The sequence below is a fragment of the Rhyacophila brunnea genome, unplaced genomic scaffold, assembly GCF_057557595.1.
Source record: "Rhyacophila brunnea isolate RB1 unplaced genomic scaffold, BYU_Rbru_1.0 scaffold_7, whole genome shotgun sequence".
Lineage (NCBI taxonomy): Eukaryota > Metazoa > Arthropoda > Insecta > Trichoptera > Rhyacophilidae > Rhyacophila > Rhyacophila brunnea.
In genome coordinates, this window is record NW_028233339.1 from 562,932 (window position 1) to 582,116 (window position 19,185).

The 19,185-nt window shown below is 34.6% G+C and overlaps 1 protein-coding gene and 1 long non-coding RNA gene across 2 annotated transcripts; one reads left to right on the forward strand and one right to left on the reverse strand.

The window, feature by feature from the left end:
• Positions 1-592: 592 nt before the first annotated feature.
• LOC147064359 (uncharacterized) lies at positions 593-5,800 on the forward strand. Its single transcript, XM_085957881.1, has 4 exons — positions 593-773; positions 934-1,176; positions 3,551-3,841; positions 4,958-5,800. Exons 1-4 carry the CDS (start codon positions 764-766, stop codon positions 5,404-5,406), a joined length of 993 nt encoding a protein of 330 aa, XP_085814007.1. The 5' UTR covers positions 593-763; the 3' UTR covers positions 5,407-5,800.
• A 182-nt stretch (positions 5,801-5,982) lies between these two features.
• Positions 5,983-17,861, reverse strand: LOC147064360 (uncharacterized). Its single transcript, XR_015071909.1, has 3 exons — positions 17,619-17,861; positions 10,327-10,423; positions 5,983-6,206 (listed from the first exon to the last, which is right to left on the reverse strand). It is a non-coding gene; the product is annotated as an uncharacterized LOC147064360 (long non-coding RNA).
• Between the last annotated feature and the right edge of the window lie 1,324 nt (positions 17,862-19,185).

Genomic DNA, 19,185 nt, shown 5'->3' on the forward strand with positions numbered 1-19,185 from the left:
CAACGTGCTCCTGCTCCACCATTGCCGAAGATGGCGGTGGCTCCACGCAAGCAAATTCCGACGACTATCGTGTAATATGTTGCATGGCAATAAGAATATTGAATATTTAAAAGGTCAGGTCATCAAGGTAGAATGACAAAAACAGGTTGAAAAGCTAAAACGTCTTTAGAAAAGTGCCTGACTTGTGAACCAAAACCTTCCACGTTGAAGCTGTCATTTTAAATAGAAAACAATTTTTAAACTTGAAAAATTCTATTAATCCAGATATTTAAATACATTTTTTATGTCAATTAAATTTCTGGTTGATTTCTTTGTGCTCTTATGAACGGTTTCATGATATGGATATTATAATCTCTTTGATATAACCCGCATTTGCTGGTTCAATGTAGGTACCTACCTAGTAAATAAGTACCTACCTATATGCAAAATATTATTCAATTTAAAAATATATACCTATATTGATATACTAACATAAAGGTAATACTATTTTTGTAATTAAATTAATTAACATCTTTCATTCATAATTATTCATTGTCAATTGGGTGATATCAAAGTGGGTAGGTAATTAATTATTACTTTTGTTGTATGTGGCAATGTTGTCAAGCTTAGTTTGACGTTTAACGTTGTTTGGTTTTTCCGTTAATATTTTTAAAAATTATTATTTGCCTAATCTTGCTGGTGGTACAAAGCTAAGCTTATTTTGCATTCTATATTCATAGACTAATATACTTTCTATATTGAACTTTCATTCAACATTATTGTGATGGAGAAAGGTTTGTTTCTTTTTGATGTACAAACAAGTTGTAATCCATCTTTTTAAAACAGTACCTAGTTATAACATGGATTCATTATCTTAAGACATATATTTTTGTAAGCTGTTTTAGTTAGCTCACGTTATCATATAATCTTTATTACTTCCCTTTATTTCATCAGATATAGACGACCTTCTGGCTGAGCTTGAGAAGACTCTACGACAGTTCAAAATAGATGATTTGAAATCACATGTTATGAGAGACTTAACTGAAACTTGTTGGGAATCTATGAAACGGTTACTGAGAGACGACAGTGAAAACTTAAGTATCAAAAAGGCAGCTGCAGCCCTAACAAGGCTGGTTTCTGAAGCTAAGCCTCAACGGAAAGATTTAGAGAATCGTTTAGAATTGCTGAGAATCAAAGGTAGGTAGGTATGTTATAAATAAAAATATATTATATTGTTAATTAAATATTATCAGTACTATCGCCGGAGTCCGATAGTCATTGAAACATCTGTAATAATCTCCTTTAGGCCAGCGAGTTCCAAATGCATTTTTTGCCTACCTAACATTTTTATTGCAAATTCATGAATTCCAACTATGAAACGTGTCAGATGAAATTATATATATACAAAAATTTCTGGCGACATGTTGTGACAATTACTTTTTTATTGCCATCATACTAGACATTCACTATTTGACACTAGGATTCATTTTCATGTCGAATGTTTTTTTTTGTTCATTGAAATGTGGCCATATCTTTTAAAATAGTTTAGTTCAAAAAAGAGTAAAGAACGATTTTTTTGTTTAGGTACAAGTCGGTTATGTGGAAGCCAGCGGCAAACACATTTTGAAAATAGCTGATATACAGGATTATTTGTTAGGTTGGGATAGTTTATGTTAAGGGCCCACTGGAAAATGCCAATAGAAATGGCATATTTCAAAAAAATACTATCTTATTCTTAGGTCAATAATTATTATAAAGCAAACATTATTCGTAGGATGTTTATCACATTTGAATGGTCAAAGACATAGCTTATAATCAATGTCTTTAGAATTATTATCTTCAAATGTGTTAATCATGCCCATTTTTTGAATAATAAAATGCCTAATTCTTGTCAAATTTGGGATCACAAAGATTATAAAATATAATTTTTTGTCGTAAATATATCACTATATAATGTTAACATTAATTTTACTAATGGTTTTATAAATGCGTTTAAAAATTAATAAATCTAAAAAATCTTAACACCACTGCACGTACTGAAATATGACCATATTCTAAAACATTAGATCGAGAGGTTTAAAAGAACACTATTTTATCTAATAAAAATACTTTATATAGTCATCAAATGTTTAAAATAAACATAAAGGATAATAATGCTTCAAAATTATATAAATAGATTATCTACGTTTAAGGAATGTCCAGGGTTATGCTCTGAAAATACCATAAAAGCTCCATTTCGACCTACGCTGAGCATGTGGGCCGTTAAGTTATGTTAGGTTTTCATTCTTGAATTCATGAATTTTGCCAAAATCGGCCATGACAATTAGCACGGTTTCTGGCTACCCCATAACCGACTTGTACCTTTGTTTATTATATAGGAGACAATAATTTTAGCTAGTTTCGCATAGTCAACTTGGATAAAATTTAGACCGTACGATAAGCCGCCACTAAGTGTTAAAATATTATAATAGAGTTTTACTGGCAAGGATTTTGACACTGAAAAACGTCAGATTATTAAAAATACACGGATATTGAAGAAGATGGAGCTAAAGGAGCTTGCGGAGCTAAAGAAGCAAGCGTCTCTTGCAATTCAAGGAAAACATGAACTGACACTGAATTGATCGATAGGGTGGAGACCAATGACATATTAAATGGACGACTCACTTCATACCCGGCGCGCACGAGAAACTGTGCATGAAAGTCATTCACAGATGTATAGGTAGATGTCACGTGACCATTGACGTATCCGTTTCCATTATGCGATACAAGCTTCGAGAATTTATAGTAATATAACCTTTATTGTAATGGCGTATTAGTGTCATGACTCATTGCGTTAGAAACAGATTCTCGGTTACTTACGACTTCTCGGAGATTAGACGCAAGTGAGCTCAGCGAATCACAGGCGACTGACTGTCCAATGGTTCCTGTCATTCAATTGCATTGAATAAACATTCATCAATATCTTAAAATGGCATTTTATAAATAATAAATAATACTAACACATGCAAAGTGATATTCCATCTTTCTTGGAGTGTTTAGTAGATTTTTTTACAATTCTTAACTAGGCACATTGGCATTTTGTAACACAATAATAACGGTGGAGTCGAAACCTGACAGTCAGAAATTTTGTATGGGCAGACCCAGCGGTGTCGCCAGACCGCTTGCAAGCAGAATGTTCATTTGAGCGTAGGATACCGATATTAAAATATGAATTTCGCCATCCGGCAGACCCGACACAAAGTGAGTGTCATTTTATTTTCTAGATGCTTCGTCCATATTAATGTCATTGGTGGAGACACACTTTATTATATGAATTAAAAAATCTATTATTATTTTATTATTAGACCATGTCTGATCCTAATAAGATCATATTATGGGCCTCCACGGAGTGGAGGTTTTGTATGAACAGATTTTTGTTTGTACGAGAATTGCTTAACTTATTAGGTCCATACTCTGACTCTGAAACACAAATTGAAAAACAATGTCTGTATTAGCCAGAGCCAGGATTTGGCCATCGTCCTCTAGATCTGTACCTCATTTTTTAGTGATGTTAAAATTGTTTTAATTGTAGCTATCGGTTTATCGTCTACCCGTACATGGTATTCCTATGAGCTGCTTAAAAATTCCCACATGGAATATGATGAAGAAGACAGGCAGCCCGCAGATTTGGCCGCGACGGCCAGGTCGGTCGGCCGAGCGCTGGGTATCAGGGTGAGAGCCGTGCGTGCACCCAAAGGGGGCACTTGGTTGAGTTTGGGACATGGTAAACGTCTCACTGTTGTCTCAGTTCATTTTGATAAGCGATGTCTTCTGCTTTCAACCAAGGTGGATAATTTGGAGAAATTACATGATATCGCAAGAGGTTTGTATTTTTTTTAATATTAGGTACCTAGAAAATGAATTGATGTGTTGTAATTGAAATTGGATTGTAAAGTATATCGAAAAGGCAGTTTTGATTTAATATGAAAAGAAAAAATACAAGAAAATTTAATGATTATAATATTTGCATAAGTCGAAGTATTAATACCTTATTTGTGCCATGCCCCACTTCAACGCTTCAAAAATCTCCATGCCCCCTATCAAAATTTTATAGTTATATAACATATGAATTGCTTCAAATAAAAAATGCACATAGGCAATTATTTTTTAATTTAACTTTCGTAGGTAAATATTATGTATATTATGGTACGTGTACAACTCAGAAGAAAATTAGTGCGATTCTTGTGCTATGCTTCGTCTTCAAATGAGTTTCAAGACACTGTCCTAGGGCCTAGGCACAATCAGTTAGGGTAAATACTCTCCTAGTTGGACAATTATTTATTGATGAAATATCTGCAGCACTATCTTCATCAAAAAAATTGGGTATGTTGCTTATTTTTAAACACCACAGACAAATAAATTTTGTCTGTGATGTTATATAGGCTGTAGATAAAAAGGCGAATGGAGAGTACTATATTTTAGTCCTAATGAATGCAAGTTCGCTTCAGCGAGCAAGCGAAATTACTCAAAGGTAGATAGAAAGAAACGAGACAAAAATCTAATTTGAGAAATTGCCCCATACATCACACGCCCGCTGGAACAACATTGCATGCATTAGGACTAAAAATACTACTCTACTACTGAAATTTGCAATAAAAGGAAAAAAGTTGCATTGCAATTACGTTGGAAGCATACATGGCATCACCAGGACAATTAATTTTCTTGTAGTTAGGAGGTTGTAGGTGTAAAAGTATAGAAATATGTTATGATTCAGTTATAATAATGTGCAATTCATGCATGCATTACTGTGTAGATTTTTTGTAATGGAAATTTATTATAATTTTTCATACTACATAATATAATATTTGAATTGTATACTTGTCCGCAAAAATATTTTACTATTGTACAGTCTGAAAGACAATAAATACGTTTGACGTCATATTCAATAATATTTTGAACAAAAGTCTCATCAAATGTTAATTTTTGTATCCTATTTCAGGTCTCGGTTATCGTGGCTCAAAAGACCTTCACTTATCAGGACGCCATGTACCTTCACTGCTTCGAATGATTGATGCGAGGCGAGGCGCTACAAATTACAATGCTGTACTCCAGCCCTCGATGAACTCCCAAAGAGATAATTTTACACCTCAACTAACAACATTGGGTTTAGGCTTAGACTTTACAAATCGCGTAGATCATCAGAATCTGTTTCTGACATTGGATGATGAATTTGACAACTGCAATATTAAATTACAAACACTTACCGTTAAAGGGAAAGGCTCCGAAAGGGGTTCCGCTAAGTCTACATGTGTGATAACTAGTTGTGATGTAGCAGAAAGCTTGAGTAATATGTTAGATCATGGATATATCACCGAAAATTCAGTCTTTTTGGCAATGGTGAATGACAAGAAGAAAAATGATATATGTATTGAGGTTGATGGTGACTAACATGGTGTCGTTTTGGTAAATTATTAAATATTTCATAGATCACTTCATTTAATTATCATACACCTAATATGTCCATTTAATATACCATGTATCTTCGTTTTAAAATTAAAGAATCAAGGAATATTGCCATTAAATGTTGTTATTGTGGAGTATCTATGTTTTGAAGCTTCAACGTACATATTTCTTACTCTTTCTATTATTATCTAGGTGGTCAATGTCCTCCTTTTGGCTGTAACCACAGAAGGATTCAAATTTTTTATATTCTAAAGATTATTTCTGCAGATTTATTTCATTGAATGAGAACAGTGGTTTTAAAACATTCTTTACACAGCGTCTTTCGTGTATAAAGATTTTTCCATGTCACCATATAAAATAAATGTTTGTGGAATGGGTGAACCTGTTGTGCATGTGGTTTTTCAAATCATTCATGTTGAGTGTTCAGCGTTACCTGGTCGTTGCAGCTGCCGCTGAAAACCCAGCTTCGCAGACGTAAGTCGTCTCAAATGAAATCAGGATTTGAGCTTTAGCACTCAACAAAGGATATTAAATATGGTTTCCCGAAACTCCAGTTCCATTTGAACAAGTTTTGTTATTAATATGCCATTGAAATTCAGCTAAATTAGACTCTTTCTCTGCTGACTTATTTTTACGAGTATTTTTTAATCCTGTTACGTTCGATGTTAACAAAAATAATTTTCATTACGTAAGAGAAAATAACTTCAGTGGAGGTCATAAACGTATGCAACAATGGGGTAGATTCATTGCTGTTGCTGTCATCCATATGTTTAGAAGAGAGTCTCCTACAAACAAATAAATTACAAATTCAATCTCAAGATAAAAGTCATACTAAATGCTAATTTGTTACTTCAAAATTTCAAATGCATTTTTCTCAGTTTGTAAAATTGTGGCTTGGATGTTTTCTGCTTAACTGCATCCAATTTTGGTTATGATGTTAAGTTGCTTTAAAATTGCTTCAATGACATGTCGTTACCTTACTTTGAAAAGGTTCTAACCGACATTTTGGCCTAAAATGACTTTTTGGTGTGAAAAGGTGCCATCAGTCATATTCTATCATATACGTTCATTTCAGAGTCATCTATTGTCAAATATGGGAATTAGCAGTATGCCGGAGTTCTATCTACCTAGGTACATGTCTTTTTATATTCAAAATAGGGTGAACCACCCAATTATTGGCACTTAAAGGGATCTGAGCAGTTCAAGTTCGCACAGTATTCTATCAATTGTCTTTATAAGTTCTTAAGTTCCTGATTTAAATAATATGTTTACTTGACTTTTATTTGAATACTTTCAATAACACTTTTATTTCTTATCTAAAGCCATTTTTACTTTTTGTTACCACATTTTAAATGTAATGGTTCAAATACTTATGTGCCACAGTTGCCGATGATGGTGATCTTATGATTGAGCTTGTTCAACTGCCTCCCACGGGGATAACTTTATCGAGACAACGCTTTGAGAAACACTGAGAGCAAATTCTGTTACATAATCATATTGAACTAAATAAAGAGTCAGCGTGCCGGAGTTCTATCTACCTAGGTACATGTCTTTTTATATTCAAAATAGGGTGAACCACCCAATTATTGGCACTTAAAGGGATCTGAGCAGTTCAAGTTCGCACAGTATTCTATCAATTGTCTTTATAAGTTCTTAAGTTCCTGATTTAAATAATATGTTTACTTGACTATTATTTGAATACTTTCAATAACACTTTTGTATTGTGCTTATGCACACAATTGTGATATTTCCTGTATTTGGCCCTAATTCCAATTATTAGCATACTTTTTCCTAATATTGACACAACCTTTTCTAAATATTGGCACATTTAATAGAGATCCAAAAATGGTATTAATCATGCAAATGCAAATCAAACACGTTTTCTGAGTATCCATACATTATTATTCTTAGGTAACATTATTTAAAAAAAATCCTAATAGAAACAATGAAATGAAAATCTAGTAAATTTAGGAAACTAATTGAGATCAAAGAACATTCTCAAAAAATATGAAGGTGTCTAAAATTTAATTACGTAAGTTCTTATGATATTAACCGTTTAAATAACAGACATATTTATTCATCATCGTTTCAAATGGGTTCAAGTTATTCCAGCGTGTATGATTTCTTATGACTTTAAAATTTTATCAAAAGGATCTCTAATCCTATCATTTTTCTTGTCTTCATCAACTATGGGATTCGAGACTTGTTGGTTAACTATTGGCACCAAAAGCTTGTTCAATCTTATATCGGCCAGTACTTTGATTCTTTTCGTTTCTCTTTTTTTACAATATGTTCTCTTTCCACTTGACATTGTCTTTTAGTTGTATTTTGCACAGGTACGAACTGCACTTTCTTACTCTGTTTATTTGTTAACGTTGCTGCTGTTTTTTTGTATGGTTCTTCTTTTCTCCTTGTTTAGTTTTAACTTCTTTTTGTTTTTGGATTCTCTCCTTTTTCCTTTTCTTCACTTGTTCTTCTTTAAAACTTTTTTCTCTCCGTTTCTAAGTTTCCTTGCTTTGCCATTCATCTGAAGTTAAGACAAAGAAAACTCTCTCACTTTGTTTAACGCCTTTTCTTTGAGCCCAGTCTCCTGGCACATTCAATGTTATGTCCTTAGGCAACCTTTTATTCGGAAATATGACCATCGGAGGTGAGGTATCTCCATTGGCAGAAAACGAAAATAGAACTGTTAGAGCAGATTTAGCAGATGCATGGTCTACTTCATAAACATCTCCTCACCTCTCATTGCAATAACCTTTCCGCTTTTTGGGCATAGCTGAAAGTTTGACTCATCACCGTTGAACATGTGACTTGGATCCAATAGAATGGTAAAGTAACTGTTGTCTTTTCAGTAGGTTTCAATTCCAATAAACCAGTTTCTTATATCTTGCTCTGATACTGCTGCACTTGCTGCTGTGGCTGCCTCTAGTACCCGTATACTTAATCCGGGATGACGGTGCAAAAAGAGTTGATACCATTTATTACCAGGTATTCCATCTTTGAATGGATTCTTTCTATTTGCTTTCTTTACGAAATTTGCAACACTCAATTGAACATCTAGTTTTCTTCTAGGGAATCCTTTGCGGCAACAGTCTTCAATCCATTTCACCAAAGTCTCTTCCTCGTTTTTGGTTAATACTGGACTTGGTCCTAGAAGATCTTGATGATCTAGTTTTCGCAACCTGAACTGAATAGTTCCTCTGGGTACTTGAAAGGTTTTTGCGGCCAGTTTTTTACTCATACCGCGCTTTACAGCCTCAAGTGCTTTCACTAAGTTATCCTAGTTATATTTTTTCTTTTTATTATTGTGTTGTCGAGAGTCTTCTTCTTCTCTTTGCTCTTTTTCACACTAACTGGAGCCAAAACAAGCTATAATTTAACCCTATTATTGGCACAAGCCAAAACTAATTATCAGCATAATTACAGGGGTGGCTAACATTTGGAAAAACGATTGAAACAATTTTATCAATGGAATTACTTAGAGCCTTAATGACACAAGCTATAGAAATTAAAATCTGTTAAGAATAATACTTTATCAAAATAACCAATTACTAGCCCATGTACCAGTAATAGAAAAAGTACTCAATCACGATACCAAATGTTGGCACCCTTTAAACATTGACAACGAACACTTAACCTTAAAATTAAATTTGAAATTCAAATGCCTGGCTTTATCCCGAAATCATTTAAATCATCAGTTCCTTGATAAACACTTAGATGTAGACAAAATCGCAAGGCTATTGAAACATTTTCTTACCGTGGCACAAAGAAAATGGCGGAAAAAATCACAAAACAACGGATCACTTTCGAGTTTCGACACTATTTTCCCGCTCTTTTGTTGATGGTGTGATGAATGTTTCTAGTCGTAAACAATATTAATTGCTGAACACATTTTTTATACTTGGCAAACTTAACTAGGGTTACGTCATATTATTAAGGGTGGGAATTAATCGCACAATGCAATAATCAAAATTCACAAAAAAAAATAACTTTAACATTTGGAAAATAGTTTTCACATATATTAAATGATTTCACAAATAAATAGATGAAATCACATAAAATAGTTTGTTTCACAAAACAAAAATCATAAATCACTCATTGTAAATATAAATTCACTCAATTTTGACAACTGCACACATTTTGTAAAATTGTTTTCACCGATAAATAATATATCGCACAAAGAAAAGGTAGAAATTCACAAATGTCAAACTAATAATTGTAGCAATACAATTTTATTAGAAGGCAATCGCAAAAATGATGCTTAGTTGTCAATATAATTAATGTTTAACGCAGTAATATAAATATGTATATATATCATTTGATGTAAATCTACAACCAAATAACACCACCTAGGTATACTTATCTTTTTCGGTTCATCGATATAAATTTTGGTAAATGTGGCGCAGATGCCGTCATGAGATTGTATAAGTATCTTTTTTGAACTAAACCTAATCTAACCTAACCTATTCTAACGTAACCTAACCTGACCTTACCTAACCTAACCTAACCTAACCTACCCCAACCTAATATTACCTAATATAATCTTAGTTTGTGATAATGAAGTAAGTATCAAAATCTATGAGCATTTTAAATTAACAATTATTGGATCGAAAAGCCTATGCGCCGACAGAAAAAGTTATTATAATTGTCTACATAGAATAAACTGTTTTCGTAAAAAAAAAAACATAAAAGCTCATGACGGCATCTGCGGCACAATTACCTAAGTTTTAATTAACGTCACTTTTTAAATAGGTATTTATAGTATTATTTGAATCTGAAAGTAGGTACCTACCTAAGACATACTTATGTTTTGCCAAAATATTGTTTAAAATCATTAAACCTAATTTTCATAGTGTTTATATTCTTTTACGATTAATTGGGTTACAATAGTATATTGATACGTACTTTTTCCTTAGTGCAAATCGATCATTTGATTGTTGTAGTTGATTTGTGAATATCATCCATTTCCGATGTGACGAAGTCAGCGCTTTGTGAAAATTACCTAAATTACGAAAATTAAAATCGTTTACATGTAAAAAATCTATGACAGAGGCGTGGGCATACTCATAGATTCTATGACACTCGTATGTGCCAATCCATTTACACTCGATGCCGTAAAATCTATTGTGTCACATGTTTGCCACTGATAAATACTACCATGACGTTTGACAGACATTATGGTTGGTACGTCTTCGAAAAATATATTAGGCTATGAGTATTCGCGAACGTCAATCTGTCAAATGAAAATCTAAATATATCAGTTGGCTTGCTAGGTTGTAGGTAGTGAGATTTGAAACTACCTAAGTATACTTATTAACAATCTTGTTCTTGTTCACATCGTATTATAATGCCGGCGAATGTAGGAAACCCATGGATGGCGGATGCTACCATCATTTAATAAGAAAACAAGAAGTTATCATGTACCTACATATGCTTGTGGTGTGAAGATTTCGATGGGTGATTATTAAAGGTTGAGCCCATGAGCCTCTTATAAAAAAACCTGTATGCGAAAAATAACGGCCGGTGAGTGTTTGGCAATAACATTGCGTTCCAAATCCTGAACTATTTCGACCCAAGCAGCATTTATTTTAACTCTGTTTTCATAGTCGGATTGTGCGCAATCCCACAATAGTGGACTAGTTTCCAAGATTCTAATTAAATTAATAACAGCTTCATCCGTCTATTCTATCACGATTTTGCGAACTCTTATCAGTTTTATCCATTTCATCACTATTTATATAACAATAATTACCGTCTACCTGTGTCTACTGTCAAGATGACATTCGAAACAAAAGACAAAAAACACTTTCCGCGCGATCTATGCCTCATAAACAATAAGGTCTACCGCGCATGAACGATTTACTATCGTACGGTCAACAATCGAGGAGTTGTAACCATCGTATTGCAATGCAACCCCGCGCATGGACGATCGAGTGAACGGCCGAGTTGAAAATCTGTGTTCAGACACAAAATTTTACACTGATGCGAACCGGCCGGGGCCTCATTACCAATGCTTTTAAATGAGAGCCCGCGCATGACGCGTCATAGCCGGCCGAGAGTGCACTCACACAAGCACGCACAAGTGACGCGGTCGTATGGAGTGCACGCATACATCGAACCATTACGAGATCCACGTTTGACAGTTCATCGATGCGTACCTATTGGCTTTGCATGCGCGTACCAGTCCCATTTTTTCAGTTTCTTTATTTATAAATTAATAATATATACACCCACGTTTTAAAACAGTTTGATAATCTATATATAAGCTCTACAAAATCAATTTTGACGTTTCTTATCATATCGCGTGCGCCATTTTTCGGTGCGGACCAATGATATTATTAATGGACGACGCACTCAATACAGTAGCTAGCAAGTAAATTCGCATGTATAGGTAGACGTCACGCAATTTCCATTACCTATGCGATATCACGCATCGGGAATTTATAGCAATATGACCTTTATTGTAATGGCGTTAGAGCAGTGTTTCTAATGTTAATGTTCATTTGAGCGAACCCGTTCGAACCGAACCATTCGGCAGACCCAACAAAAAGCATCAGGAATTTATAGCAATATCACCTTTATTGTAATGGCGTTAGAACAGATTATGCCATTCGGCAGACCCGACAATAAAGTGAGTGTCATTTTCTTTTCCAGATGAATCGTCCATATTAATGTCATTGGTGCGGACGCATATCTTCAGTGCACGCGCATACGCATTTCCTCAGTGCGCGCGCATTGCCTCTGATGTATATCACGCCATGCGCGCTCAAACATACTGGCCGGTAATAAATTGGATCATGCACGAGCAAACCAACGATTGTCCGAATGCTACCGGCCGGTTATGTAATCGTCCATGCACGGTAGGCCTAATAAATGACAACACGTTTGGCATAGACGTCACAGACAAGGAACGAGTGTCACACAAAATTATGGAGGTGTTTACACTGAGCCCAAAAACTATGACATTGAAAGCTGTCATAGATTCTTTGACATATATGTGACAGTCTTTGACATCATATTATTAAATTTACACTCTGTGACATAGGACGCCAACATAAGAAACGGGGTTTTCGGCATATATATGATCGATTGCCATAGTCTATTTGAGCCATTACGTTAACTTCAAGCGTGCTGATAATATTATTGGTAGTGCTAACAAATTGGGTGTTTCACCCTAATATGACAACGACATTGCACGGTGCCTACAGATGGAGCACGTAAGTGGCAGACTGAAGCACGTTTTACAGATGAAGTGGGCCGTACTCGGACATAAAAACACCCCATTGAGTATTTTTTTATCAATACTTTAGCTTGCAACCAATTTATGATGAGCGTATTTTCATTATGAAAAGTTCCCGCAATAAAAACTTTATAAGGATTGAGAGTAAGAAAGAATAATGCAAATGAAAGTGTTTTATTTTTAATAGCAATACAAAAAACACATATTTTGATAAATTAAACAAATCGCTTAATAACAATACGTCCATGTTTACAAATGGGTAAATCTTGGAATAAAAAAATATGATCTTGTGTTTATATATTGTTCATAATAAGTATATAAAATTACATATTATTGTTGTTTAAATAAATTACAATACAAATTATAGATTAATTTAGATACCTAAAGTCTTAGCCTAAAATAAATTTTGAAGGCTATACCTAAATACATAATTAAATTTTCACACTTACAAAAATAAAACACATTTGATGACAAAAATTATAAATAACCCATGTTGCAGAATCTGAAACACAATAAAAAAAATTGTTTTAGTAATGGGACAGTACAGTGTTATAGTAATTGGATACCCGGTAAATAACTGAACGCAAAGAGCTAATCAACTGCAATTTTGTAATTAAACTAATAATAAATAAGCACGAACCATTAAAGTCCACAGAAACTCATTAATATTAAATAAATTTAAGCAAACACAGTAATTGGACAGGCTGTCCAATTACTAAAAAGTATTAAAATCTGTTCTAGTAATTGGACATACTTACCATTAGGTTATTTTTCGAGCTGATAAATAAATCTCAATGTATATAGATATTTCGTAGTCCCTCGCTCTTCCCTGAGAAGTTTTTTCCCAAAATTCACAAAACTTGTAAAAAAATGCCATCGAAAGATCACTGTTCCTTAAAGGAAGTGATAGTACAAACACGTGTTTTTGCGATTTTGAGATGACTTCAACTAAGAATTATATTTTGTAAGTAGAGCCAACTAGCGAGGGAAAATAACAAATGCAGTCATATAAAGAGGAAATGACAGAATAGATCTGTGTCCTTCACGCTTACAAAAATGCTTAGCTAATCTTATTTTGGGAGTTTAAAGTTGAGGTGTCCCATAGCTAATGCTGTCCCATTACTATAGCAGTCACCCTACCTATGTGTATTTTGAAAATATTTTATGGAAGAAAAATATAACATGGGTTTGTTTTCGACATATTGTTTATACATAAAATTACTTACGGTTTATATAAAACTAATACACACAAAATACAGGTATATGTTGACAATTTGATTATATAGGTAGTTAATTACAATAGGTATTTATCTCTTTCGCATAATATTATCAGAGAAACCCTGCATAATATTTTATATGAATATATTCATACAAAAAAAAAAAAACGATTAAGTATATAACATTACAACATTGTCACATAATAATTATACTCCATTACATGCTTCATATAAATATTATATTTTGGGTACGAGTATGGTCTGGCACATGACATTGGAGCAGTGTTGCCATATTTTGAAAGTGGAATTATAGTACAGAGCCTCCAAAATTATAGTATTTGGGGATAAAATATAGTACGCGTTGTCATCTGTTGAAAATGTATAGGTTTTTGTTTCTCAGAAAAAAAATAAAGGACAATTTTGTAGAATGTGTAGCACCGCGGGCCGCCGTCTTGTTTTTTTTAGAAGAAATGTTTCACCGCGGGCCGCATGTTCCCTATTTTTCATGTTCGGATCGTAAAATTTCAGATTCCCAAATTTTCAATGACGGCTCATTTTTAGAAAATGAAGTTTTACGGAATTTTGTAGAATGAAGAAATATCAGTAGATTCCAGAAAATATCAGTAGATTCAGTATATTGCCAAAATTATCAAAAAATATCAGTAGACATTGCAATTGCGAAATTATAGTACTTTTTACATATTTTTTCCGAAATTCTAAATTATAGTATTTTGGGCGTACTATAGGTACCTATTTTATATCGTACATAGTACTCGGAACAAAATTATAGTACAAATACTATAATTATAGTACGGTTGGCAGCACTGCATTGGAGAGTAAACATTTTGACATTTGACATAATTGTTATTGTAACAGATCTTTTAGGAAAAACTATCAATGTATAATTAATAATATGCATATATTGTTCCGAAATGCTATTACTCCTTTGTATTCTTCCATTAATAAACACTTTTTTAGCCGAATAACATCTGAAATCTTTGTAAAATAAAATTACTCATACAACAACATACCCGCCATGTTTTTTACAACACAAAAGCAAACGATGGTGAAGAAGCAGCTTACAGCAGTGTTGCCATATTTTGAAAGTGGAATTATAGTACAGAGCCTCCAAAATTATAGTATTTGGGAATAAAATATAGTACGCGTTGTCATATTCTGTTGAAAATGAAAATTTTCCCTATTTTTCATAGTCGGCTTGTTTATTTTTAGGAGAAATTTTTCGCCACGGGCCGCATGTTCCAAATTTTTCATAGTCGGCTTGTTTTTTTTAGGAGATATATTTCGCCGCGGGCCGCAGGTTCCCAATTTTGTTTTTTTTAGGAAAAATAAGTAGTATTTTAAAAATTTCTTGAATTATAGCCCTGAATATATAGCAACTGAATGAAGCAGGCCAACAATACCGGCAACTTACGAGAAATAGCGCCGCGATAAAAAAAATGCAGGGCATCATGGAGGATTTACTTTGGTCATTATAACGTACCCATATAATTAATAATGCTAACGTTAATTTTGCCGCAAATTACCATACCTTTTTTTATATAACCTGCCTGCTTCACCATACTTTCATATAACCTGCCGCCCCTAGGGGAGCAGGGTCTTAGCCAAAAAAGGAAACAAGGCAGTGTACCGGCAGGTAAATGCCGATGATAAAGAATGCATAACCGTCATAGTAACAGGGAGTGTCGGTGGGGCTGTCACTCCAACGACAGTCCTCTACAAGTACAAAAGAATTCTTCAAGAAATTTCTGAAAACGTGGACTTTGTCCATGGAGCCCTCACGCTGTGACAGTACCAGGAGAATATGAAAGTGTGCCTTCATTGGTTACATCAGAGGAACGTAAGCGGTATTTAGAGAGATGACTGCAGTTCCTGAGTAAAAACATTGATGAGGAATATCTTGAATCATTCCGCAGAAACAACGAACCTGATCAAGACGACAAGTCACTGTTCGCGCTGTGGCGAAAAGTAAAAAAATAGTTGGAAAATATCACTCCACCTGAGCCGGTCAGACTCATCGATGAGGCATTGCAAGAAGAAGAATCCGATGATATGATGTCTTTGGCCGCCTGGAATACTACCTACGAAATATTATGATGTTTCATCTCCAATCGCTAGGGCATCTGTGGCTGGTCTAACGACTTGTGATTTGTCTCCAATCGCCAGTGCACCTGAGGCTGGTATAAGGATTTGTAATGATAATTCGTCTCCGATTGCCAGTGAACCCGTGGCTGGTCCATCAAATGTTCATTGTCCATTCAAGAGACATTTTTTTCTTCCCCGGTGACGGGAAAGAAAACTTCAAGAAGAAGGCGAAAGGGGAAAAAACCTCCACCATTGTTTCCGGTAAACTGTGCCAGGAGTATTTCCTAAACAAAAAGTGGAAGAAAGAAGAAATGAAACGGTTGAAAAAAGAACGAGCTGCAGAAAGGCAAAGAATGAAAGAACTGAATGAGCAAGCAAAGGAAGAAAAAAAATGGGGAAATTGAAAGCAGTCAAGAAGAAAATGCGTTTTTCTTCTGAGTCTTCTAACACAAGTGTTGACATTTCAGACTCAGCGGAGAGTGAATGGCGTGAGTCTAGTGATGAAAGCTTTAAGCCGAAAACTCGATGGCTGCCCGTTATGAAAGTCATTAATGAACATTATAATATAATACTTCCCGGGAAAAATTGTCCATAGTTCTAAAGTAAAAGCTACTATTTCATCGATACAAAAGTGCGGGAGACTATGGAAATGGCCAGAGCGACCCGATATACTTAGCTATGAATGGAAGGCGGTAGTATCCCACATAAATGACCCGACACAAGTAAGCAAAACTCGTAATGTTTATTCAGTTCCGGAATTGGACTTTATTTGGAATATCTAAAGATTTTTATATTAAGTTTTATTTTGGTAAGTACTGAGCCTATGCGTTACTATGTAGTATGTATGTACTTAGTTGCTAAAATAAATATATTTTTGTATTTTTACTTTGATGAAGTAACTAATTTTGCGCCTTTTAGTACCTGAACAAAGCTGATGATTGGCTGTCAAACAAAATCCTCTCCTATGTAACTTGTTCCTGAACCGCCCATTGCTACCAAGTTGATTCAAGTAGCTATGGGCTAGAGTGGTCTGATAGGAAGCCCTGAGGCAACTCTGATGACAGATTCGCCATGAAGCCTCTTTATTAGACATGGTCAACTACTGAAAAATATAGTGGTCAACTACTGGAACCCCCGATTAGACATGGTCAACTACTGAAACAGCAACATGGTTTTGATAAATTGAACGCCATTTTTTTGTAACAGACCCTTTCTTAAGTTTTGTCTTATTATATTAATTAAGACATTTGATCCATTATGAGTAGACTTGCTTTGCCAACATTCGGTCTAATGCTAAACGTTAGTCGTTATTTTTGTTGAATTAACTACTGGTACGTTTACCTTACTTCATATAAATACAATTTTTTTGTTTTACCTATTCTTAAAAATATAATTAATTCTGAAATGAAATATAAATCTATGTAAATAATGAATGTCATTAACTACCACTAACAGTTTTTACTTTGAAAAACACATCGAATATTTTGGGTTCAAAATAATATTATGAGTACGGCCCTGGGCATTTTTCACACGATACCTACAACCATTTTTGACGTTTATTGTAAAAGTTGTGAATTGTTATTATAAAAGATCTTTTTAGGAAAAACTATCAATGTATAAATTAATAGTATGCATACATTGTTCCGAAATGCTGTTACTCCTTTGTATTCTTCCATTAATACACACTTTTTTAGGCGAATAATGTAGAATAATGCAACATTCATTTATCCGGCACCCGCCATGTTGTTTTACGACACGAACTTGAAGCTAGCAGCTTCCAGTAATACCAACTGTATTTCTCCGATTCGCATTTTTTCGTACGTAAATGATCGCATATTCCTCTCTAGTCTTCAATCTCTTTGGAAGATTCGGACTTTTGGCTTGCCAATGGAGCGCTGGGGTGAGAGTATATTAGTCTATGCGCTGGCATTAGCGGCCTGCACACACACAATCTTGTCTGCGTGAAAGCCTCGTGTGCGCGATGTCGCACGGGAATGATCGTGTGTCTAGTCGCGTAGCGAACAGCGTAAAGAGTGGGGTTGGTCGCGTCCAATCTTTCACGCGTGCCGTACGTCAAATCTTTTTTTAACACATTTTAACGTCAAATCGTTTTACTACGTTCGTCACAATGGACGTTCGCAATTTCTCTCGCCAATTTATTACAGACCATATGGACATGTATAAAATATTCCCATGTTTGTGGAGATATTGTGGCATATGAAAATAAAAACTTACGCGATGTTGCGTATGCAAAAAAAAATCTTTAAAGAGAGAGGATTTCCCGAGCTAATAGAGACTTTGTAGTAAACAAAATTTCAAAGCCTTAAGGATTCTTTTCGGAAAGAGTTAAAAAAAAGTAGAGGAAAGTCGGCGTAGCGGTTGCGGAAGAGATGAATAGTATATATATGAGCCATCATTGTGGTATTACGATCGGCTACTCTTCACGAAGGATCAGAGCTTCCAACGGCAAACATGTCAAATATGGATTAGGAGATCGGGGATATTGAGGATGAATATGTAATCAAATGATGAACTGCTGTCCATTATTAAATATTTTTTTAAATCATCGGGATAGTTTTGACGTAATTCACGAATTAAGAGTAGGTAACCAAATCACCGTCTATAGTCTTTTTGTTTTGACTTAAACTTATACTTGCGCCTCCACAAGCTAGGCTAGTATAATATATCTTCTTTGTATATCCATTTATAATGTATACATTAAGTGTATACAGATGCTTTCTTGTATAAAAATAAAGCTAAACTTTTTCACGCGTTATATGTTGGTTATGTTGTGTGCGGAAGGATTTGATTGAATTGTTTTATTTCAAGAATGGTTTGTTTACGACATTGTGTTTGAGCTAAATGTCAAAATGCAGTGTGTCAAAATAACACACTCACACACACTCCTACTAAAACTGTTGAATTGTTGTACGCTCCAATGACTTCCACGATCACGCCGTAATGAATGCGTGATATGCATTTAGACGCTCAATCCCGGCGCGTGCTCCTCAAAACATGCGCAAAACGTTGCGCCATCGCGTAGGATATAGGTAGTTAACATGTAAATTGTAGCAGCAGACATCTGACACGTGTGATATTACGCGCTCAATACCAGGTTCCGGCGCGTAGGCACGCTCCTGAGCATGCGGTAATGAATGTGTCTGATTTTTTGTTGATTAAAAACAAAAATTCTATAAGTACTAT

Coding starts and splice junctions, on each gene's coding strand:
- LOC147064359 (XM_085957881.1), top strand. Junction 1,177..3,550: donor AGAATTGCTGAGAATCAAAG/GTAGGTAGGTAT, acceptor TTTTAATTGTAG/CTATCGGTTTATCGTCTACC. Junction 3,842..4,957: donor ATTACATGATATCGCAAGAG/GTTTGTATTTTT, acceptor ATCCTATTTCAG/GTCTCGGTTATCGTGGCTCA.